Source organism: Agelaius tricolor, unplaced genomic scaffold (genome assembly GCF_023055355.1).
Source record: "Agelaius tricolor isolate 1412-34295 unplaced genomic scaffold, bAgeTri1.0.p SCAF_22, whole genome shotgun sequence".
In the NCBI taxonomy this organism is placed as follows: Eukaryota; Metazoa; Chordata; class Aves; order Passeriformes; family Icteridae; genus Agelaius; species Agelaius tricolor.
Genome location: NW_027269282.1, coordinates 11,755,889 through 11,780,100, shown reverse-complemented (window position 1 = coordinate 11,780,100; position 24,212 = coordinate 11,755,889). Strand labels below are relative to the sequence as shown.

The window sequence follows — 24,212 nt, the reverse complement described above, 5'->3', positions numbered from 1 at the left end:
ATATTTTCAAGATTTTAGGTCTCAAGCAATGAAAGAGGAATGAAATGGTTTCAGTGCTGAGCATGAGGATTGTCACTGTTGCAAACTTGGAGGCAATTTGGAAACATCTTGTAAATATTGTGAAGAACATTAACTGAGATTTTTATAGGGTATGATGAGCCTATAACTCAGTCCAAGTTTAGACAATCACCTTTCTTTGATGGAGATCAGCAGGGACATGCAAACACTTGAAATTAAGAAATATTTTGATTAGTAATATTTTGGTTTATTATGTATCTCTCATTTATATGTGCATCTTTACTTCTTTCAACCATGCAATTTAATCACCAAGCACCCATTTGTTTTTAAAATTGCATTTATCAATATTATCCCACTTCCACACACACCTATTAACTAATTTAAAAAGAAACCTCAATGTGTAGAATGGAGATCAGCTCCAATTTCAGAGCCTTCATGGAATTAGTATTTATTAGTTTCCCTAAATCTGTGTGAGATGGAGACAACAACAGCTGGATTTGAGTAAATTCTTTTGCAGGGAGAACCACAGGGCTGAATTTTCCTGTATTTGTATTAATGGAGTGGATATATCTATGTAGATCTATCTATATAGATAGTTATCAATGTATGTGCAAATGTATATCTATATATTGAGATTTCTATCTATACTTACACAGCTGCTCTGTTTCCAACCTTATCTCAGGATTCAGCTCTCAAACCAGGTTTTGAATTTGTTTTTGCAAAACTCTGTGAGGAAAAAGCAGCTGAGTAAGGCTACAGCAAGATGTGGCCTTGAAATCAAATCAGAAAATCGAGCAGTGGAGAGGGAGGATGCACAGCATGGAGTGCAACTCTTATCAGTGCTCTGCTTTTCTGGGACAGGTTATTAGGGAGGAATCTCATTTAGGAGCAGAGGGTTTATCAGCGTGCCCTTGTGCTGATGGACTCAGCAGTGCTATAAACTTCATAGACGGAGATGGAGTCATTCTAATTTTAGGATAAGGCAATGAGGGGGTGAACAAAAAGCATAATGTAAAAGAAATAAAGGCTGTTCCAAGTGTGGATGTTATCTGTGCCATCACTGCACAGCCTCACATTGCAGGGGGATCAGCTGCTGCTGATATTTTGGCTGATGTGGATGAAAGCAGTGTTTTCTGGAGATGCCCATTATTGTGTGCAATATTTCCTTTAATTCAGTTACTTTGAGGCAGGTAACAAAGGGAACTTTGATATTTCTGTGCAAAAAAATAAAAAAAAATAGCATTTGAAAATTCTTCACAGCCTGATTTACTAAACAATTTAGACAGAGTCCAGTCTCTGTTTGAAGGCTTCAAAGGCAATGTTGGCTTGTTTTTCCAGCAAAATCTTTATTTTTCTCAGTGCAAGAAAAATCAATACAACCCTGGTAACACAAAGCTGTGGCTTACCAAGGTATCTTCCTTAAGCTCAGTTTGAATTTTGACATTGGCCATCACACTCAAGCCAAATTATTTGGTAATATCAAGATGTGCTTGGTTTTTTACCAGCAGCCATGGTGTAGTTTTTATGCATTTTTGCATTCTATATTTTTGTATGATATACAAAGATTTCCTTGCCAGAGCAATGAGAGTTTTAAAAGTTCCTCATGAACCACAGTGAAGTTGTTCTCATGCTCTGTCGTTTTAGTGTGCTGGCTGACACCTGAGCTAGTGAGAAATTTGTTCAGTGTAAAATAATGATAAATAAATCTAATAAATATAATAAATGAAATTTAAAAATATTCTATATTTTTACATTATATACAAATACTTCCTTGCCAGAGCAATGAGAGTTTTAAAAGTTCCACATGAACCACAGTGAAGTTGTTCTCATGCTCTGTCCTTTTAGTGTGCTGGCTGACACCCGAGCTAGTGGGAAATTTATTCAGTATAAATAATAATATATAAATATAATAAATACAACAAATAAATAAAAGTAAAATAGTCTACATTTTTATATTATATTAAAAGGTTTCTTTGCCAGAGAAATGAGAGTTTCAAAAGTTCCTCATGAACCACAGTGAAGTTGTTTTCATGTTCTGTCCTTTTGGTGTGCTGGCACCTGAGCTAGTGAGAAATTTATTCAGCATAAAATAAAAATAAAAAAATATAAAATAATAAATAAATACACATAAAAATAAAACATTCTATATTTTTATATTATATTAAAAGGTTTCCTTGCCAGAGAAATGAGAGTTTCAAAAGTTCCTCATGAACCACAGTGAAGTTGTTTTCATGCTGTCCTCCATCCTCTGTGCTGGCTGGCACCTGAGCTAGTGAGAAATTTATTCAGTATAAAATAATTATAAATAAAAATAATAAATAAAAATAAAATATTCTATATTTTTATGTTACATAAAATATTTCCTTGCCAGAGCAATGAGAGTTTCAAAAGTTCCTCGTGAACCACAGTGCAGTTGTTCTCATGCTCTGTCCTTTTAGTGTGCTGGCTGGCACCTGAGCTAGTGAGAAATGTATTCAGTATAAAATAATGATAAATAAATACAATAAATAAATAAAAATAAAATATTCTATATTTTATGTTACATAAAATATTTCCTTGCCAGAGCAATGAGAGTTTCAAAAGTTCCTCGTGAACCACAGTGCAGTTGTTTTCATGCTCTGTCCTTTTAGTGTGCTGGCTGGCACCTGAGCTAGTGAGAAATTTATTCAGCATAAAATAAAGTCGCAGCGATTTATTGCTGTTGTTGCCTATCCCACAAAATCACTCCTCTGCATCCCTTGGAATGCACAAATTTGCTCCTTCAATTTTAGGGAGCTGGTTTATTGATGCAATGTCACCGTCACAGCCTTGCTGCAGGGAGAGGAAATAATTTGTATTTAGCCTCAGGCAAAGTTTGTGTGTTCAAGGTGTTCTTATCTGTGAATTTTGATTTGCAAACTGCAATTTGATGGAGTTGTTTGGGGGGTGCAGCTGCTGTAACTGCTTTATCAAATGCAGAATGAAAAGGATGTTTACTTAAAAACATGCTGGATGTAAAAACAAGTGTTTGTTGTCTGAGGGGAATACTGCAGCATCTCTCAGCTCAGGAATCCCTTGGGATGAGTGCACACAGGGCATCTCTGCTCTTCCTGATTCTTCCCCTGACTGTAACCAATTTAGTCAATCCTCAAATGTTTTTTTTTTTTGTGCCCCTGGAGAGGTTGTTGGAGTTCCTCTCTGAAATTCTTCAGTCTCCTGGTGATCAAGGTTTCTCATTTAGCTTGGGATGTGGCCCTAAAACACTCCTTCCCTCATCGCCTCAGGAAATCAGCAGTGGGGGAGCCCCTGCAGAGCCCTGCTCTATTGATATGCTGATGAGCCTAAGATTTCCAGAAATGCTGGATATACTTTTAAACCTCCCAGAAGGCTCTGCCTGGCTCCTGTGCTTCAGAGCCCTGCTCTGAGCACACCATGCTCGCTGATATTTGGGATACAACCATGGCACCCGTCTGGGAACCACTTCTTACTTACAGGGATGCTCCTGAACCTTTCCAGGAGCCTTTCTCTTTTTATTCTGCTAAAATATATGCCTTGGCTGTATAAAAACCACCAATATGTCAACAATATGTTATTTATAACAGCAAAGTTTTAGACACTCGTGTAGTTGGATGTTATTTAAATATGTAAGAAGGGCAACATTGATGCTTTTTTTGGTAAAGGAGTGGTAATTCAGTAGTTTAGGTGCATATCTCAGTGAAAAGTTGGAGTTGTTACTGTTTGGACGAACAAAGAGCTGTGTTAAATGGCTCAGGAGCAGCAGTGGGGTGAGAAATGTTCATTCCTGGAGAAGTGGTGGGGTCGCCATCCCTGGAGGGATTTAAATTTGGGTAGATGTGGCACTTGGGGACATGGGTCAGTGGTGGCCTTGGCAGTGCTGGATGAAGGGCTGGACTCCATAACCTGAGAAGTCTTTTCCACCCTAAAGGATTCCATGATCAGAGGGGTAATTTCCAACCTAACTCATCCCAAGGTTCAGTGGTTGATACTGGAGGACTCAGGAGCGCAGGTGGGAGGCTGAGGATCTCACAGGAGACTCAGCCCCAGGGACTGCAGATGTCTCATAACCTTCTCCTTGGATAATTCCTGGGAAGGAAAGCAGTCATTAAAATAAATGAGGGAGATAAGTCACCTGGGAGGACACGGGAAGGAGAGGCAGGAATGGCTGGAGAAACCATGGCTGTGGTGAGGAGTGAGGAGCATGGAGTGTGGAGAGGAGGAGGCTGAGCAGGGCCCTGGTGGAGCCTGCAGGCAGAGAAGAGGCAGTAATCAGTCTGTGTGACACTGTTAGATGTGCTCCTGTCTAGCAGGGACAAGAAGAATGGCCTTACAAGGCAGCAAGAGAGGGCTCAGTAATAAAGATAATGAGAAAAGGATGTATTTACATGCATATCATGAGGGAGGGAGGATAAAGGTCTCTGAGTGAACTCTGAGTTTCAGAAAAGCCAGAGAAAAGCTGCTAAATGAGAATGGTGCAGTTGATCCTGACATGGGGCAGGAACCTCTGAGGTCCCAAAAGCCACATTTTCTATGACTGGATGCAAAGCAGAGATGGCTCCTTCTGCTTCATGAGAACCTCCTTTGGGAGCTTTGACATCTCTGCTATACAAGAGGTAAAATTCGTATTTTTCTGGAGTTTTAGATACATGAAACTTCATAGGGAACACTTTTCCTCTGAGGTTCCTGGGCAGGAACCTCTGAGGTCCCAAAATCCGCATTTTCTACGACTGGATGCAAAGTGGAGGCCATTCCTTCTGCTTCATGGAAACCTCCTTTGGGAGCTTTGCCATCTCTGCTTAAACAAGAGATACAGTTTGGATTTTTCTGGATCTTTAAATATCTGAAGCTTCATAGGGAGCACTTTTCTGCTGAAGGTGGAAAATGGGTGCCCAACAGCTTTTCTTTCTCTTGTATTTCTTGGTTTTGTACAACTTGGACCCAGACTGAACAACGAAAACATTAACTCCTTTCTCAGCTGGGTGAAGAGAAAGAGAATTCATTAGCAGAAGTTCAGCCTTTTGTTCTATTAAATTTTGGTTTTAATTCAAAGATAGATGCTGAAGTCAGAGAGGTGGATCAGGATGCCATGGAGGTTGGGATATTTAATATTCCAACCCAGCTGGTTTAGGGTGGAAGCTGTGGCTCTGTAAGGTCTTGGTAAATTTTGTGTTGCACTGCAGCTCTCTCCTACCTGTGCCAAGTCATTGGCTTCTGGTTTTGGGGATGGGAGCAGAAGCAGAGTAGGATTATACAAATAATGGAGTGAAAAGCACGGGAAACAGCATAAATACAGGACTGAAGGGTCTGTTAGCAACCTGGAGCTGCCCATGAGGGTGGGTAAAGAGTCCTCTCTCAGGATGGGATGCTCTGGCAGCCCAGGTCTTGCACAGAAGGATCTTGGGAGCAGATCTGATTCCATAAAGAACAATTGAAATGAAGTTTTTAGTTTATAATCTACTTGCTCCTCATCTCAGCTGCAGGCCCGCTGCTGCTTTCTCCCATGATTCCCAGGTTCCTAAAAGTCGATTTTCCCTCATCCCTATGGACACTGGACGCCAGCACCTGCTGAGCTGCAGAGTTCTGCTCCTGCTGGTTCTTTCTGGGATGCTCTGCTCCATGGGGCTGAGGGGGGGAAATGGAGATGTTCCCTGAGCCTTCTGCAGGGTTTTTCCCTCTTTCCCACCCCTGTGCAGTCAGCCCAGAGCAGACTCAGGAATATTCCTGTTCATTTGCACTCTGAAGGTGAGAGCAGACTTTGCTTTGCGCTTTTATCACGTGTTGCAAATGCCTTTGAGATGTTTCTTTCTTTGTTATCTCAAAATTCTGTGCTCTATTGATTTTTGGGTTTTCTCTAAGGGGCTGAAAATTTCATCAGTAACCCTGAAACCAACTGAAATAATTGATTATCTGTTTGTACCTCCTCTTCAGTTATTTACCTCATGCCCTTCGATGGAGAAAGGCTGTCCTATTTCTCGATGATTTACTGTAAAGCAGATCTTTGCTGAGCTTTAATATCAATTTATATAACCTTGATCCAGGGGTTATTTTTTGAGAGCCACGGGTTTATCTAATATGTCATGGAAGAACTTGTTCTAGAAATATTTTTTTATAGCTTATTCTTATGGAACAGATGGGTAATGTGAAAAGAAACATATTTTCTATAAGCTCAGATTGCAATTGAAAATACTTAAATTATCTCCAAGAGTAGCTAGATGCCTAATGAACTTTATAACAAATTTAGAGATCTTAAAATACACATTATCCTGAATAGATACTTTTGAATACAGAGGTTTTTTTTTTTTTTCTTGTGTGGATATTAATGGTAACAACGTTTTTATCTGTGTTTTGTCTTTGCCTTTGTAGCAAGAAATATATTGGTCATTAATACTTTAAACCTGGGGGTATCAGTCAGAAGACCACATGTGTTTTTGTTCCAGGATGAGCTTTCTGAGATAAATTTACTGTGCTTTCCACACTCCTTCGTGCCATTTGTTTTCTCCAAGAATGTCACTGTATAGGTGTGGTATCTCTGGGCAAAGTCTCTTTCTAATTAAGCAGAAAAATGTGAGATGCTGCCCCCAGGTTCCAGGATAATTTACTTTACTAGGAAATCTTCGGCTCCTTCTTTCTCTTAGGGCACATTCCAGGATATAAAAATGATTCATGTGTCTTGGAAGTACAGCTTTGGGAAGTTTGTCAAGTTATCTTGAGTAGCCCAAGAGTGGGGTGAAATCGCCCTTTACATTAGTTTAAAAAATAAGAATATTTTATCTGCCTTTGTATAAGGCATTCATCACCTTGGAAAGACCATCAGAGACAAATTGTGGTTTGAAAGAGTGGAAATCAGACCCCAACCCCTCAGTCCTGTTCTGCATTCCAGTGCTGGGGATGCAGAAGGGAACTGGAATCCAGAAGCAGATCGGCGAGCGCAATCACAAATTAGCGCAGCAGATTTAATCAGAGCCACAAAGAGGGAGAGATGTTTAGGGAGAGCAAAGCCTGAGCTCACAGATCTTGGCACAGGCCTGGTGCAGTGCAACTCTGTGATGGGGGGGAGAGGGAGGCTCTGAAAGTGAAGAACAGCATATAAATTAAGCCAAATAAATTAAGTAATTCAAGCATTAATCTAGCCAACCCTCCGACTTCATTCAGAGAGGCAAAACATCTATCATTGCTTCTCTGGAGATTGTAGCATTGTTGAGAATTCAGTTTAGCCAGGACATTTAGACCAACCCTTGCATTCAAAAAAAAAAAAATCCTTAATTTTCTCATTGTCTGAAACTGATTGTATCTTTCTGCCTTTCAGTAAGTTTCACTTAGTTGCAATTACTTTGGCTTCAAAATCTTGAAATCGAATGAATTAATGAAAATGGAAAATCAGAACTCTTTCCTAATTAAGAACTGAGCTTTTCAAGGAATATGAAAGGATTTAATTTAGAGAGAGATGTTTGGAGAGCATGAAATGTGGCTTGAAGGAGATACATGTGCATTCAATAGAACTCACTGAGCCCAGCCAGATTTGTATTGACGGGAAACAAAAAGCATCTGAAACCCTCTTTCAGTGATAGGAAAATTTATGGGATTTCTTGAAGCTCTCCAAGTTGACTTCCAGTTCAGGGAAATGGGTGGCCACCTCTGTTTGTCTCAGTGGACACAATTCCTACTGAATTCCTCATTATTTCTCCCTGTGGCAGTTTGCTGAACCTTTGGAATGGGATTTTGGGGTTGATTTTCCATGGCTTTGTGACCCCTCCAGGTGGATGGAGGGAAACCTCTGTCCTGGCACTGCTGCAGGTGACAGTGAGGGGTGAAAGGAGTGGCTCAGGTAAAGACTCTGACATTTCAGAATGGATTTTATCTTGTATTATCCCTGAAATCCCATTCTGTTCTGCTGCTCCCTCAGCAGACACGCACACCTTGTGACACCCGGGGCTCACCTGCTGCTGCCCTCCCCAGGCAGAGGAACAGAGCAGAGAGCACCTGGAGGCCAAGCCATTTCTTATCTTTGTAAATTTAGTATAATTATCAGCATAATTCTCCTTCCCCACAGTGCACAGCATGTCCTGGGCTCCCTACAAGTGATGGCTGCAATAATTCTGTGTGGAAGGGGAGATGTTTCCAAGGAGGGTCAGGCTGGCTGCTCAGCTCCAGCTCTGTTCTGGAACAGTGGATGTGTGGGTGGGAAAATGCAGAGCTATTAGCTGGGAATACCCTCAGGAAGCATGGTGGGACAAAGGGAGTAAGGTGCAGAAAATATAATTACACTGGGTAATGAGCTGATGAAGCCTTTGACATGGTCCATGCTTGACCTTGGCTTTTTGAGCACATGGGGAAAATGTGATGTTGTAATCAAACTTCTGGTAAAAGGAGGTCACAGCCCCCAGTGTCCTGACAAGGAGGAGGAATTTTACTTTTCCAGACAAGAGCAACCCAAACAGGATCCACTACATTTGCACTGCATGGTCCTCAAAGAACTCCACGTCCATTTCAAACTGGCAAATCTCAGCAGCTGCTCACTCCCATCACAATTACCCAAATTGCAAAGGACTGTCTGCAGCGAGCTCTGCTCCATAACTAAGGCAGCCCAGCCCCAGTGAATTGCTTCCTGCCTGCCAGCACTATTAACTTGTGTTTTGTGACAATTTTCTCCAGCCCAGGCATGTTTGTTTTCTTTGCACAGCCTTGCACCAAGCATTGTTTAAGCAGCACATAATGGATTCCAACCAAGAGGTGCTTTCTGCTCCCATCTGTTTGATAGCACAGCAACAGTTGTGATTCATACGTGCAGTGTAAATACTGGGTAATGACTGTGCCTTTCCTTTCAGCCAATTCCAGGTTCTTTCATTCCTGGGCCAGCTTCTGAGCTGCTTTTGAGGCAGGGGAAAAAATGTCTGAACCCAGGCTTGAAATTTTCAGGTGTTAAATGTCTCTCTAACAGAGTGACCCATCATGGTGCAGAGCTGACAGTAAAAGCTGCCACGAGCAGGAGCTGCCATGGGCTTCTCAAATCTCTAAGGCTGTGTGGTGTTCAGGTGCCTTTTCTGAATATAAGGACACCCAAACACTCCCCCAGAAACTTACAGGGTATTTCCACTTCAAGTTTTTGGGACAACATTCCTGGAATGTCCAAGGCCAGGTTGGACACGGGGGCTTGGAGCACCCTGGGACAGTGGAAGGTGCCCCTGCCCATGGCAGGGCTGGCACTGGATGAGCTTTAAGGTCCTTTTCCACCCAATCCAAGCTGTGATTCTGTGAATACAATGAGGAAAAGAAATACAGGGGATGTTTCATTTTTTAGCCCATTTTTTTACCAGACTCTTCAACGAATTTTTTGTATCGTTTTTTCCCCCCTCTATTAAAAAGATTTTTTTATTTCCAGGTCTTTCAAAAACTCAAATTCCTGTTGGTGCAATCAATCAACCTCCTGGCCACCCCCTCAGGGTGTCAGAGGACAGGCAGGGCTCTGGCCAGTTTAGGGGATGGGATGGGATGGGATGGGATGGGATGGGATGGGATGGGATGGGATGGGATGGGATGGGATGGGATGGGATGGGATGGGATGGGATGGGATGGGATGGGATGGGATGGATAGCAAACACACCCTTCTATCAGGCTGGGATTCAACAGCTCTGCTGCTCTTGTCCTGCTTCCAAGCTGAGATCCTGCTGCTGGTCCTGCTGGGCAGGATGGGAAGTCCCTGCACTCCGTGGAGTCACTTCAGTACCTGGATGAGCAAATTTGGGGATCTTGGATAGATTTCTGGAAATGACCCTTGACAGAGACGGTGTGTTTGGGATACACTGCAGTAAATGAGGGCTGGCTAAAAGCACACGTATTTTATTATTATTTTTATTGCTTGTTCTTACTACAAAGTCAAGTTCACACTTCAGCGCAGTCATTTCCATTCAGTCAAAACCATATGCTGTTGCATCTTCCTTTCTTCCCCTTTTTTGTGGCCCAAGGAATCTCCTCACAGGTCAGCAGGCATTAGGAAGGACAATAAATCCCCAGCAAAGGCTGCCCTGGGCTGCTTTGCACCCAGGCTGCTGCAAAGCTCCAGGAAAGGCTCCCCTGCCTCCCCTGGCTGCTTTGTGTTCCAGCTCCATCCCTCTCCCAGCCCACATCCTGAGCTGGAGGATCCCAGAGCTCGCTCCCCATCAGCTCTTTCAAAGTGTTGGCAGCACCAGTTCCCCTTTTCATAATTCACCCGTGTTTGTTCTCTCAGAGTTTGTTTTTGAAAATCTTTCAAAGAATTTTTTTTCTTGTTGCAAGGTTTGTACTGAAAAGGGAATACTGATTTTTGACCTGTTTTTAACTGACATAGTTCAGAGGATAATTGGAGGGCTGCTGTAAAAACCAAGGCTGCCCTATTTGCACTGCTTAGATTCAATTAAAAAAAAAGAATTTATTTTACTTCGTTTTTTAAAGTATAAAGCTGAAAATTTTCTGCTAATCCCTTTTTAGCTGGTTAAATGCATCTTAATATATTTTAGTGTAACCTCAGTGCTTGATAATGAAAATGTGGTGTAAAGGCTGAATTCAGGTTTTATGCCTGACTTTTTATTGATACTGAATAAATTCACAACATAACTCAGCCTGACAAGGTGCAGATTTCTTTCAAACATCAAACCAATTATTTTGGAACTGCTCCTAAAATATTTGCTGCTTGGTGTTATGACATTTTAAACATGTTTTAGTCTGGTTAGCCTTTGATTTAAAAAAAAATGTAAATCAGGAATAGCTCACAGAAAGGATGTAGCTAAGTTGTAAGCATGTTTTCCCTTTCCAGGAGCAGTCATTAGCTTTGTATTCCTGCATGGAAAGCAGGAAATGGGGAGCTGGAGCTCTGTAATTTTATTGATTTTGGTCTGGCACAATGAACTTCTGGGTTTCCTCTTTCTTGAGCGTTGTTTGCTTGGATTTTTAACTCTGGATAGGGATCCTGGGGCACCAGTAGTGAGCAAGGAGCTGGGAATTTAAATACAATGTTGGAGATTCACAGGGCCTTCAGCAGATGCTGCCAAACAACCTGATGGGCAGAGGCTGGCACTGGCACTGCTGCAGAGGCAGCACACAGAAATGCGGAGATTTTTCATTTTAATTGAAAGTGGTTTCAGCTTATGAAGAGAACTTTCCCAAATTAGGGTCATTCCCAAGAGCTCCAGTTTTATCTGCACCTCGTGAGCTCCATGGTGGGGTTTCTTGCCAGCTGGTGGAAGGTTTTCCTGCTCATTGCAGGGGGATTGGACTGGTCATCTTTAAAGATTCCTTTAAATTCCTTCCAACTGAAGTCCATTGAATCATTCCATGATTCCTGTAAGGAAGCCAGGGATGGAGCAGAAAAGTTGCTTTAGGATCTCATCTGCCATGGGTTCTGCCACATTGTGTGGGGCAGAAGGTTTTAAAAAATATATATTTTTATATGTTTATGTATTTATATTATATATATAAAATATATGCGATATATAATAAATATGTATAATATAACTATAAACATACATATATATTTATAAATCTTCCATCAGTTTATAATATGACAGTATGGGGAGCAGGAAAAGGAGAGGGTGGAAAAGCCTGACTATCCCCAAGCTGCAGTTGCAATTTGCTATAGGAGTTAAGAAAAGGAAGACAAAAATAAAATTTAAAACCCCCGAATTTAGCTATTGTGTCCTCCAGATAGAGGAATCTTGCATTTCTCTGTACAGCCAGCATGAAAGCAAAAATCTGATCATTCTGCTTTTACATAATCTCTTTAAAATAAACTTGGGGACAAACTTGCAAGTTCTTTGGTTTCCTACATTATTGGACTGGCTCAGCCAATTTGTTAAGGGCTTGGGAGTCATTGGTAAGCCATTAAAGAAAATAAAAAAAACAACTGCAAAAGGCTCTGTTCGCTTAGTTGGTGCTCATTATAAGCAGCCACAGGGATACATCCTTCTCATCTGAGAGCAGGCAAAGCACAGCTGAATTTGCTGCCCCCAGGAACCTGCAAAACCAGAAGAATTAAATGTTTATGCTTTTCATGTCCTGCACATGAAATATTGCTTAGTCTTGGAGGTGTTTGCAGAAAACATTGCACTTTGTGTTCACTTCTAAACTGAAGCCAAAAGAAAACCAGGAAATATTTATGGATTTAAAAGCATTGCATACAATTTACAGCATTTGTTGCAGGTTGTAATTATCTTAAATGTATATTTTTTGTAGACAGCTTGCATTTGTTGGATTGAGTTCCAGTTTCCATGGTAAGATTCCCTGAGTGACTTTATTTCTTATACATTTCCCAGCTTCTCCCTTTTTGTGTCTTATAGATAGTAGAGGAATAATATCAGCCCAAAGATCTGATACTGTAAATACACCTTTTAGCACTACTGCAGAACGTCAGTGTGTGATAAACGAGGGAAATAAAAGGTATTTTCATATAGATGGCAAAAAATGGCATGGATTTTTTCCCTGCTGGAAATAATGGAATCTTTCCCCAGTTATGCAATTTCTAATTCCTGGTGTTAACTCTTCTGATCCAAGAAAAAACCCGTATGTGTGTGGAATGTGACTACCTGATAAATCTCAAAGGTCCTTAATTTCCAGAGCTGTGTTTAGGAGATAATGATCTCACAACCTTTATTTTTTGTGCTGGAATTTCTGGTTTTAAGAGCATAGAGGAGAAAGTCAATAGGATCGTGGAATCACAGGAAGGTTTGGGTTGGAAAAGACCTTGAAGGTCATATGGGGACCTTAAAGCTCATCCAGTGCCAGCCCTGCCATGGCAGGGACACCTCCCACTGTCCCAGGTGCTCCCAGCCCCAGTGTCCAGCCTGGCCTTGGGCAGTGCCAGGGATCCAGGGGCAGCCCCAGCTGCTCTGGGCACCTGTGCCAGGGCTGCCCACCCTCACAGGGAAGATTTTTTGTCTCAGTCTCTCTGCAAGCCTCTCGAGTCCCTGGGCCTTACCCGGGTCGGCAGAGAGTGGGGGGGGTGACCCCACCACGGCCGACTGCGGGGAGACACTCTCTGTGCCCCGAGGGTGCTGAGGGCACTCAGGCTGGTTGCCTTCGTTGCAGCAGAGACGACCGAGACGTCGGTGGAAGAGGAAAGGGGCCGACTCCCAGCAGGGGGTATTCCAAGGTTTTATTAAGGAGTCCCGAGGGAGCTCCTCTGCCTCAGGGGGTTCCTCCTGCCGAGAGCGCTGGGGGACGTTTGGAGCTTACATTTATAGGGGGGAGGAAACTAACATAGATAAAATCCTACTGACCAATAGGTATCTCTGGGGGATGGGTGCTGGGGGGACAGACATACAAAGCAGCGTATGGGGCAGGACTTGGGGGGTTGACCCTTGGCCCCTGGCTAATCACTCGACAACTTGGACCGAAACTTCTAGGTAGGGGGCTGGGATGTGGAGGTGACTGGCAGAGAGCCAGGGTGGGGGTTTTGGAGATCTTATCCCAGGAAAGGGATAACACAAAAGGAGGGGGGGGGGTGCAGTCTGGGATAAACCATTTGGGAAAAACATGGGAATACAAAACCAACTACTTCAAGGTATTACAAAATATAAGAACGCACTACAACAATTTTTCTCCCCCAAATCCCATCCATCCCTGCCCTCTGGCAGTGGAAGCCATTCCCTGTGTCCTGTCCTATCATTGTCACCACTAATAATGAAGGGATGGGACTATTTTCAGGCTAAGAAGGATTTATTGCTCAGACAAACATCAGGCTCAGAGTCCCTGAGATTTCAGAGGAGCAAGCATTCAGCCATAGCTCAAGAGCAGTCACAAGTTCTTTGTTACAAGGCACTCTAGAACTTTCTAAGCCAATGGACAGGTGCCACAGGGTTTATTTTGCTTTTCTGACCCATCACCTTTACTCACTTCTGCTGCACTGAGGATACTTTTGTCCAATGGGCTCCTGTCTCACAGGCACACATCTGCTTCTGTTCTAACTTCTGAACTCTCAGTTTATTCCACACAACCCCACCCCTACATTATAAACCCTTCACCACCTTATCAGTGCAGTTTCTCCCTTACTTCAGGCATATTCTTACTTACAACTATAGAAATATGAGTTTATGATTTTTCTGCTTAATATCTGTGTATTGTATTTTTACATCAATCCAAGCTTCTCCCAAGGCTGCAGATCAAACCCTTCAGTGTCTGTGGGAGTTTCTGTTTTTCTGTTTCCCACATTGTCCCTCCATCCCTTGTCCCCAGTCCCTCTCCAGCTCTCCTGGAGCCCCTTTAGGCTCTGGAAGGGCTCTGAGCTCTCCCTGGAGCCTTCTCTGGGTGAACACCCCAGATTTCCCAGCCTGTCCCAGAGCAGAGGGGCTCCATCTCCCTCATCACCTTTGTGATGGTTCTGAGGACTTTCTCCAGCAGCTCCATGCCCTGCCCCAGAGCTGGACTCGCTGCTCCATGTGGGCTCTCTCCAAAGTGGGCCTTGCTCAGACAGCAAACATCTGTGGTTTTAGCACAGTTTAAAACTGTCAATGAAAAAATACTCCCAGATGACCCCTTGGTAGAATCCTTTGTCCATCCAGTCATTGACTCTGGTTGGACTCAATGTAGTTTCTGTGTCCTCAAACTGAAGGCCAGGCAGGTAATTATGAAATGTGATCCCCCGTGAGGGGAGGGTTTTTATTTAGCTCCCTGTGGAATCTCAGGAGCCACATTGCATACTACTAATTACCAGCCATAATTCTGCTCTTAATTATCATTTTTTCCTTCCTGTGTTACCAGTTTTTGCCCATTTCAGCACTGCATAGGCCAAGGTCACCTTGGGCCCAGGCAAAGCTGAGCCTGCTCCAGGGCTGGCTTTAGCAAAGTTAATACCAGCTCTGGAGGGCCTGGAAACCACTTTGCTGGATTAAACAAACCTGCCTATTTCAGTCTGGCCCTGTCAGGATATAATTTAAATCTTGGAAACCAGAGAAGCAAAATGACCCCTTTTTGTTCTATTTCTTGTGCTGATCTCTATCCTCAAACAGTGAATTTAGACACTGGATACAGCTGAAAATGCATTTCTGTTTCCAAATGAATTAATGCTGCTGCTTTGAGTTCATTTTTACTCTTTTCCTTATCTGTAGGTATTTCCCTTTATTTCTATTATATAATTGCTAGAATTTATTTAAAGTTGTGTGTGCCGATCTAACTCATGCATCTCAATCCAATAAAATCTTATATTTTTATAGAGAGGGAGCTGCAAAGACAGATGTGTTAGGACTCTCCATTCCATCAGTTTTCTGCTTTTCAAATGTAATGAGAAATTACTTGGAGTCTTCTCTCCCAGTCCCAGTAGGGAAAAGCTCACAGCCCTGCAGTGGGATAACAGCCCAAAGGAAAGGGGGATCCAGCAATAATTAAGATTTTGCCCAGTGACAAATCCTTTGCATTCAAATTTCAGAATGGGCATCCCACCAAGGTGAACAAATCTCCAAATGTATCTTCTCCACAAGTATTTCAGGAGTAGAAATGGGTTATTTTGTGGCTAGATATCATTATTATTAGATGGTATTCCAAACACCACCCCCATGTTCACAGGGGAAGCCCTTAATCCCTAAACTGTCCTTTCTTTTCTCTTTCTCAGTGAGGATCAATGTGATTTTAAAAGCAGAAAAAAAAGCAGTACTTATGAAACATGTACTAGTTAAAGTAGTTTTACTGCAAAACTTTTCTGACTCAGAAATAGGCTGCTGTCCCTTCATCTTCTAGTTAATCAAGTACTGATTTATTATTTTTTTTAATCTGCTTAATCAGTGAGAATTCTTGCTTGACCTTGACTTAATGTTTCACTAATTTCCTTCAAAATATTGATTTTATCTAACATCAATTCAGACCAAAGCCCCTCAGCTCCAAGAAAGGAAGAAGCGAATTAAGGGGGGGAAATGCTCTTCCTGGGTTTTTTTTGATACAATTTGATGCAGATTTTGGATGCAAATCTTCTAAATAAGAGGGCAAAGTTATGGAGATTCCTACTTCAATCATCCTGAAGTTTGGCCTCTTAGGATATCAGGGAAAAGCTTGTGTGCACTGATGAAATCTTCTCTTATGCCACAAAAAAAAAATTACCAAGAAGGAAAAGAGAAAACTGCAGTTTTAGGAGAGAAGTAGAAAACTTGAGTCTGTGGAGAAAAGAAACTAGAACCCTAAAAAATTCTTGATTATGGTTTAAATAATGCCACTCTCATCAGGTCCACGTGGCTTCCACAGTCAATAATTTTAAAGGGATCAATGTGGGAATAAGTTGTGGCACCAGCATGGAAATATGTTTGTGGTTCTTAAGGAAGTCTTAGAACAAGTGACTCTCAAACATTCTGAGCAGGAGGCTCTGTACCCCCACAAGGTGCTTTTTTGATTATTCTCTGTGGAAAATAAAAGCTGTGCTCTAATATCTGTACTTATCATCATTTCACCCTGCTGACTCAGGTTTGAAAATATTGATTGTAAGGGGAGGGTATCACAGGGTTTCATGGGATTTAAAATGAACTTCTAGGAGATTGTGGCAAAAATGTGCAAAAACTTTAGGGAAGACTCGTTAGCCCCTGCAAGAAACCCCCCCCCCCCCAAAAAAGCCCCAACAAACAAAAAATCTGAATTAATTTCACAGGAGTATGGATTAAAAAAAGAGGAGGAAAAACCAAAGCACAAACCTCAAATGCCCTTTCTGAAAGAGACTCATTTTTTTCTTTACCATTAGAAATTTATAATTTCAAGTGTTTCTGTTTGCAGTCACCCTAACACCTGTGCTGTGGGTAATTTTTGCTGTATTTGTGCTTATGAATTCCAGTCAGACTAAGAAAAAATATAGTCTCATCTCCTTGCAGATGGAAAAGAAGGAAATGAGCCATTTGTTTGAAAGAAAAATTGATGGTGAAGCAAGATTCTGAACCTGGGTCTGGTGCACAGCAATGCAGCATCCGTAACTGGGGCCATTATTGTGCTCCATGAGAAGAAGTTTCAGCTTTAGGAATTCTCTGAGAGATGATTTTGTCTTGTAACAGCCTGTTCTATTCTGCAGCTGCTTTTTTAACTTTGCAACTTTACCAACATCCATTGACTGTCAAATAAGTACCACTGTGAACTCATGAATAAACATAGTTGTCATTTCCATATTAAGAGGAGCCTTCAGCTGAAAAGAATCCATTTGTGCCACTGCAATATCTTAATTATTTACTGTGTTATATTGTAATTAATTGTGGTTTGCTCTCTCAAAACTCCATATTCTGTAGATCTCACGGGTTTTGGAAGCAATGCACTAATATTGAAGTCATAATCAACACTGCTTCTAAATATTCATGCCAAAAAATGACTCCCATGTGTTTGCTGAGTGCCAAGGATAGTCTGAAGCATTTATTTAGCATTCTAGTGGGATCTGGTTTCTGCAGAGTTCACAGAGATGCAGAATTTCAATGCTGTTGCTGAGAAAGCACGTTTGGATTCTCACGAGCAGGACACTTTGGAGAGAGCAATGGTATCTCACTCCCAGCCTGGGCTCAATAAAGCCTCAGAGCACTGGGGAGTTCTCAGCTATTTCTCATTTGAACAATTTTGTTTAGTCTATGACAGCCTCCCAATAATTTTGCTTTTTAACAAACATCTCTAATTTTTCAAACAATTTGAAAATCACTGCATTCCAAGGACGGGGATGCTCTGTCTGTCACAGAGGCTCCACTGGGGCTCTGCTGCAGCAATCACAAATTCAGACACATTTCTCAATAAATCAATTAAACACTAGAATCCTAAAATGATTCTAGCTGCAATTGGCTGACACAAATCTCCAGAAAAGCATCTTGAGTGTACAGGGGAACAGCTGATTTATGGAGCTACTGTTGGAATTTCAAACAAGGAAATGCTGTCGCACAATCCAGTGAGCTTGTTTAATGAAATGTAAGTTAAATGTAAACAGTTTTAAAAGATATTTGAGCTGAGTCTTTTGAATCAAGAGTAGCCAGCATATTGCAAACTGTGCTTTCTCCTTGGGAGTGCAGTTTCCAGAGCCTGTGGAGGTGCATTGCCCCTTCCTGCAAGTCTTTAGGCCTCCATTGCTCCAGATCCCCTCTCACAGCTCACCCCAAAATTATTTGGTTTACCTTGGATGCTTGAGATGAAAAAGAACTGGGGTTTTATAACCAGGGGAAAGGCAGTATGAAGATTGCACACAGCCATGATGGTGCTTGAAAATGCAATCCAGATGTCCTGATCCATGCTGGAGTGCAACTGGGATTTCTGTGGGCTCTGGTGCTGGTGTTCTGTTTAGAAAGTTCTCTTAAATACTTGGATATGCATAAATACTTTGTCTGTTGTTGTCACAGAAATACTTGATAATACTGTTGACCATATTTTTATTGATATTTCACATTTTTTGTGCTTGACAATCCTTATGTGTCCCTTTCAACTCAGGATGTTTTATACCCTTAATTATGCAGCACCACTTCTTTCTTTTAAGATAAAACTTAATTACGCCTTATGAAAAGCTTGAAATACATCTTAAAAATTTGAAATACATCTTGGATATTAGGAAGGAATTGTTCTCTGTGAGGATGCTGAGGGACAGTGGAAGGTGTCCCTGCCCATGAGAACTAAATGGTTCTCAAAACCCCTTCCAAGCCAAACCTTCCTTTGATTCCATGATGTGTCCATTTCCCTGGCAGAGCTGGGTGCAGGATGATGGGCTCTGGGTTTGGACTCAGCCAACTCTGTTTTCCTTTTTCAGAACCACCCAGCACTGCTGCAGTTTGTAATTCAAGCTGAAAATAAACATCTGGTCATCGATCTGGAGAGGAATGAGTAAGTACCCTGCTGCATGGTCACTTTGTACTCTTGGAGGAGGGTTATAATTTTAAAATTGATGGTTTAAAATTAACCTGGGGCCAGTTTTGCTACTGGTCCCCTATACAGAGTCCCGTAACAAGAGAGTTTTGTTTCAGTTTGGGTTATGGGTATTTGTGCATTGCTGATAGAGCAAGAATCTCTATGGTTGTGTGCATTTATGTGGGGATGAAAATGGACATGTTGCCTTTCAGGGTTTTCCTGTGTATTTCTTTTGGATATTTCCTCCTTTCCTGTGGTAAGGCCTTTTATTTATAGTAATCTGGAATATCCTACAGTCTCTGGAATTTTCTGGGGAGGACTCATCCCTCCTAATGCTGTCTGCACCCATGATCTGCTCCATGCAGTGTCCATCAGGGGTGAAGAGTCAAGGCTTGGGGATTAGCCCCTGCTGGAATGTTAAATGGAGCCCTCTGGGTCTGCTGGCAAGGGGCTGATGATGGGATGGTTGTGCTGTTCCTGCAGCCCAGGACCAACACTGGGCTTGAGCATCTTGAGCACAGTTTCTGTGCATCTTTTTCCACGTGCTCTTGGCAAATCCTGCTCATGTCCATGAGATTTCAGAGAGGGATCAGGGACTGCTGTAGATGTGATCCTCTGGGCAGAGTTGTTAAAAACCAAAACAAGAATGAAATCACTGCTCTGGAAGTCCATGACAAATGGAAAAAGTCATCAAAGTCTGTGTCTACTATGCAAGTGTTCTGCTTTCCTCTAAGAGAATCTCAAGGATATATGGTGGGAATGCAGATGAGGACAACTGCATGCTGTTTGTCAAAGGCAAACCAAAGATCACTCTGAACCCAGGGAAAAGCTTTTATAACAGTTCCCAAGGATCTGTGAGTTCTGCAGGTTCCCCTGCTGGGGAATCAAAGCCACAAAGGTATTTTTTTCAGTTTAATAGAGAGAGCGTGGACGTGAGTGATGCAGTTGGATGTGTTAGGAGGAAGGAATGTGCTTGTGAAAGCAAATGTCCAGGGGAGGCTGGGGATGGACAACATCAATGGAAAACCATGGGGCACCTCTTTAGTCCTCTGGAGTAAAACAGTGCAAGATGCTTTTTATTCCCACTCATTTGGATGAACCCCAACATTACCCAGCTGTGATGAATTCCAGCTCACTTTATTATTCGACATCAAGCCCAGATCTTAAGCTTCCTTTCTGTTATGTTTAATGCCCCTTAGCTGTTGGAAACCTGTCCTTGAAGGGTGTGTAGATCCCCCATGCACAGGTTGCTGTGTTCCAGTAACTGGAGGAGAATTTAATTCCTTTAGTAAACAGGGATTTCACTTTATATTCTCTAAATCTTTGTCGAAGGGTGTGCCTTCCTGCAGGAATGGGAAGTATGCAGCAATTGAGGAAACTATTTACATTCCATGTCAGCGATTAAAAGAACATAAAAACATAAAAAAACCATAAAACTGCTAATACAGGCTTTGCTGAACATACCAAACTCTCTTGTACCTGTAATAAAGTCAGATTTAGGAGATTGTAAGATGCAATCTCCCCCTCTTTTAGAAGCAGGACAGGAAAATGCAATAAATTACCTCCACAGGCGTCTGTGTGACTGTGTGGATTTGGAGATGTTGAGATCTGCTCCTGAAAAAATACATTTATCAGTGATTATTTTTCAGCTGGGGTAAATTGGGATTATTTTTTTAGTTTGGTGGGGTGTCCAGCTGAAGGTTTGCCTTCTGGAAGAGCTGTGTGTGGTGTTGACAACGTGAGGTTCCTCATCCCAGCAGGAGCTTTGAGGCAGTGTTGGGGAATGGAACAATCAGCCTTGCCTGGGTTTGGCATTTGTCACACAAGAGGCAGTTCACAGATCCCAAACCACTAGAAAAAATTGGTCAGGGTCTTGCAAAATCATTTTGCTCTTTTCTTCACAGTTTCTGACTTTGATTTTCCTAAGACATTATGGTCTGGGTGTTGCAAGTCCATGCAGAAGTTTTCTCAGCGTGTGCTTGTGTAGGTCAATTTTTGTTTCTGTAAATCACACCAGGCACTGGTCTGCAGGACTGGGCTGTGCTTCCCAGGCAAAACAGTGCCAAGCTCTTTGTGCTTGTCTGTGGAAGTTGTGGTTGTGTTTCTTCTGCCTGTAATGCTGGTGCTGTCACTGGCACAAGAGGTGAAAGGAGCATCCTGCTGCTTCCAGGGACTCTGCAGGGGCATGGAGTGGGAAATAATGACCAGGAGAGAAATGAGAGCCTGCATTTCTGCAGAGCAAACATCTGATGGCAGCAGGCCAGGCTGGACCTGTGGGTTCTGGACTCCAGAGGTGGGAAAAGCTCATGAAAAACCTGGGGAAGGGAGCAGCATTCCCATCCCTGTGTCCTGGGAATCTCCAAGGATGCAGATGAGCCCCTGCTCCCTCTTTCTGATATTGATGTGGAACATGGAGCTCAAATGCAAGCATTGAGACATTACTCACCTGCTGCAGGTAGGGGTGGAGAGAGAAACACAAACACCTTGTCTGGAGTAGAAAGGGGCAGCACAGGAAGCTCTGAGACGTGTGCTGTTATCTTTCTGTGGTTTCATGTAAGCATTGGAGAATGGTGTGGTGGGGGTGGAGGTGCATGGGACCCCTAAATTACATAATTTCTGCATTGGGTCATGCAAAAAAAACCTGGATGTGATTTTCCTTGATTAGGAGGAACAGCTGCTTTGAGTAGTCTTGACATTAAACTCCATTTATTGAAAACCTTAGAGATTTTCCAAACCTTGAGTTAAGTTTCAAGACACGATTCAGATACATTAGACAACCCCAAGTGGGGAGCAACGTGTGAAACCATCTGTTATCTGTGGAAATACTGAATGTCAGTTTGGTGTTTTCTGATATTTAGACCCATCAAAATGTGTTCATATGTACTGGGCAAGATGTTCTGAGCGACTTCTGGAAGAGTTACTGGTACCTGACTTGGCAGCCTAGGGTTTGAAATCTCGATGGCTTGCAGCTGTTGAGATTCCTTCTGTGGATATTCATTAAATACTTTGGTGATTAATTTCCAGGCACTGCCCATTTGTAATTGCAACCCCAAAATTATTTTGTGCTGGATTCAATTTGTCACAGGCAGAAAACCTGCGAGCGAGCTCACGTTGCAAGTACATTCCTTACCATGATTTAGCTGCAAAAGATGATTGCACTCTTGAGAACCTTCAGCTCTGTAGTACCTTAAATGTTTTAGAAACACTTGTCATATGGAGAGATTTCCAGAATCAGCAAAGCATCCATCAGCTGCAAAATAAACCACTTTTTGGAGCAGCTGGCCGGGCTGGGGTGCATTACATGTGTAATACTGATGCTCTGCTGGTCTGCAAGGGACAGTAATGTATGCACTCAGAAATCCCTTGGAAGTTGATTGCAGCATGTGGGTCTTAGAGGGAAGCACTTAACGGCTGTGTCAGTGAAACAGAGCCCCTGTAAGATTAAATCTGAGCTGGAGAGTGGAACAGTCTGTGGCTACTGGCTGTTTGTCTGTGACTGGAAACGTTTTGCACTCTGTCAGGGCTAGGTCTGTACACAGCAAAGCTCCTCAGTGTTCTTTTAACTTCAAACATGTGAGTGACCCAGGTGAAGTCAGAGGAATTACTGATTTTCAAAGCTAATTTCATGCTTACATGATCTGCTGACAAAGGTCATAATTATGAATGTCAGAGCAATGTAACTGTGAACAGATGCTGGGGAACTTTCCCAGTGCTGACTCCTGTGGGTACCTGAGGCTCGGGATGTCACAGAAGGATAAAAAGCTGAGATAAGTTGAGGGCATATGAGGGTGAGGATGGAGGGAGGACATCAAGAACACCCCAGGTGTGTCCTGGACAGTTTCCTTCTGCCAGGATTTCATTGTCTAGCTTTGCAGAGGGAGCAGTGAGGGTGACATCCGTGTGCTTGTGGCTGGTGGGCCACTGGCAGTGTCCATTGGAACGTGGAAATGGAAAGAAAAAGCTGGAATATTTTAGAGGAGCTGGGTTCACTCTTCATTTCCCCATCATTTTATGCTCCTTTTTGTCAGGTTTATAGCCCAGCCTTAACAAAGCAATATAAAAAAGGCAATATATGAGGTTACATTGCTGCCTTTTATTCCCTCTGTAAAAATTTTTCCATTTTATCAGGAGACAAAATCCAACTCAGGCCACGGTATAAGCCTCCATCTTATCTATAAATCCCTTAAGGTTCCAGAGGTCTCCAGAGGTTTAGGTCATCTCTGATTGTCCCCCCTGCACATTTTCCACATCTTCATGGAGACCCAGTACCCAGGGCAGGTTGGGATGTGTTGGAGGTCACTCTGAAAACTTTTCCCCAGGATTGAGGAGGCTCCAGCAGAATTCCCTGGGCTGGAAATCAGGCAATAGCCATCTTCATGCACAGTGCTGCCATGACCAGCTCCAGTGAGGCTTCAGAGTTCAGCAATGTTTTGTTTCCTCTTTTTGGTTAAAAGAAAAGAAGTCGTTCTCTCCACTTTTGTGCCCGACCTCCCTGAATGGGAGCACTGATTGGTGTGCAAGTGACATTGGAGCTGGATTAATTTAGCAGGGAAACAACCCATTCCCAGTGCCAAAGGAAATAGCTGACAGGATTTGATAATGAACTGACATGCTTCTATAGAATCAATGGCTTGAAATACAGCGAGAGAAACACATCTAAACAAACAAACCCCAAACAGAGAGCTGGGACCTGTCAGAATATACTTGCTATTGTAATTCTGTGCTGTGTCTTAGCCAAAAAACTGTGACCTCAGCCTGGTTTATCTGCAAGTGCTGGAGCTGGCAGCTGTGCTGCAGCATTTCAGCCTCAGCTGACAGTTGGGATTCCACCAGAATTGAAGTAAAAAGTTTCACTTTCCTGGAAGGAGCAGTTTTTCCCCTTCTGCAGTGGCACCATGGCAGTCAGGTGGTCTAACCCATACCAAAATATGGCAATTCAGCTACCAGAGCTACAGTAAATTGGGATCAGCCTGTGGCTCAAAGCTACAGGTATTTCCCACAGGTTTGTGGTTTAAAAATGCAATATTAGCATGGGAATTGAGAAACAAAGGTTTGTTCTATGTTTTTTAGCAGTGGTAGTTGAAGTTGTGTGGTCATTTTGGAGTGAAAGGGTTCAGCCCCATCAGGAGAGAAACTGCTGCTTTCTTGGTCCATTTTTTATCTTATAATCATAGAAAGTCTTGGGTTGAAAGGGACCTCAGAGATCACCTAGTTCCAACCCCCACAAACATGAGGAGTTCCCCATAAGGAGTTCCACTCCTCGCATGAATACTCCAAAAAAAAGGAACAGTGAAAGAAGATATTTATATGCTGATATAACATGAGGATAAAAAGACTCAGAAATACAAATTCTGAGACATTTTTGTGGCTGTCATAAAGTCTGTCAAGGTCAATCTTCT

General features: G+C 42.4%; 1 protein-coding gene across 2 annotated transcripts in view; it reads left to right on the top strand.

The window, feature by feature from the left end:
* ADAM12 (ADAM metallopeptidase domain 12) overlaps positions 1–24,212 on the top strand; it is a 185,464-nt gene that overhangs the window by 31,212 nt on the left and 130,040 nt on the right. For both annotated transcript variants that reach the window (XM_071446201.1, XM_071446200.1), the window contains exon 3: positions 18,716–18,789. In XM_071446201.1, coding sequence (XP_071302302.1) covers positions 18,716–18,789 — 74 coding nt within the window. The remainder of the gene's footprint in view (positions 1–18,715; positions 18,790–24,212) is intronic.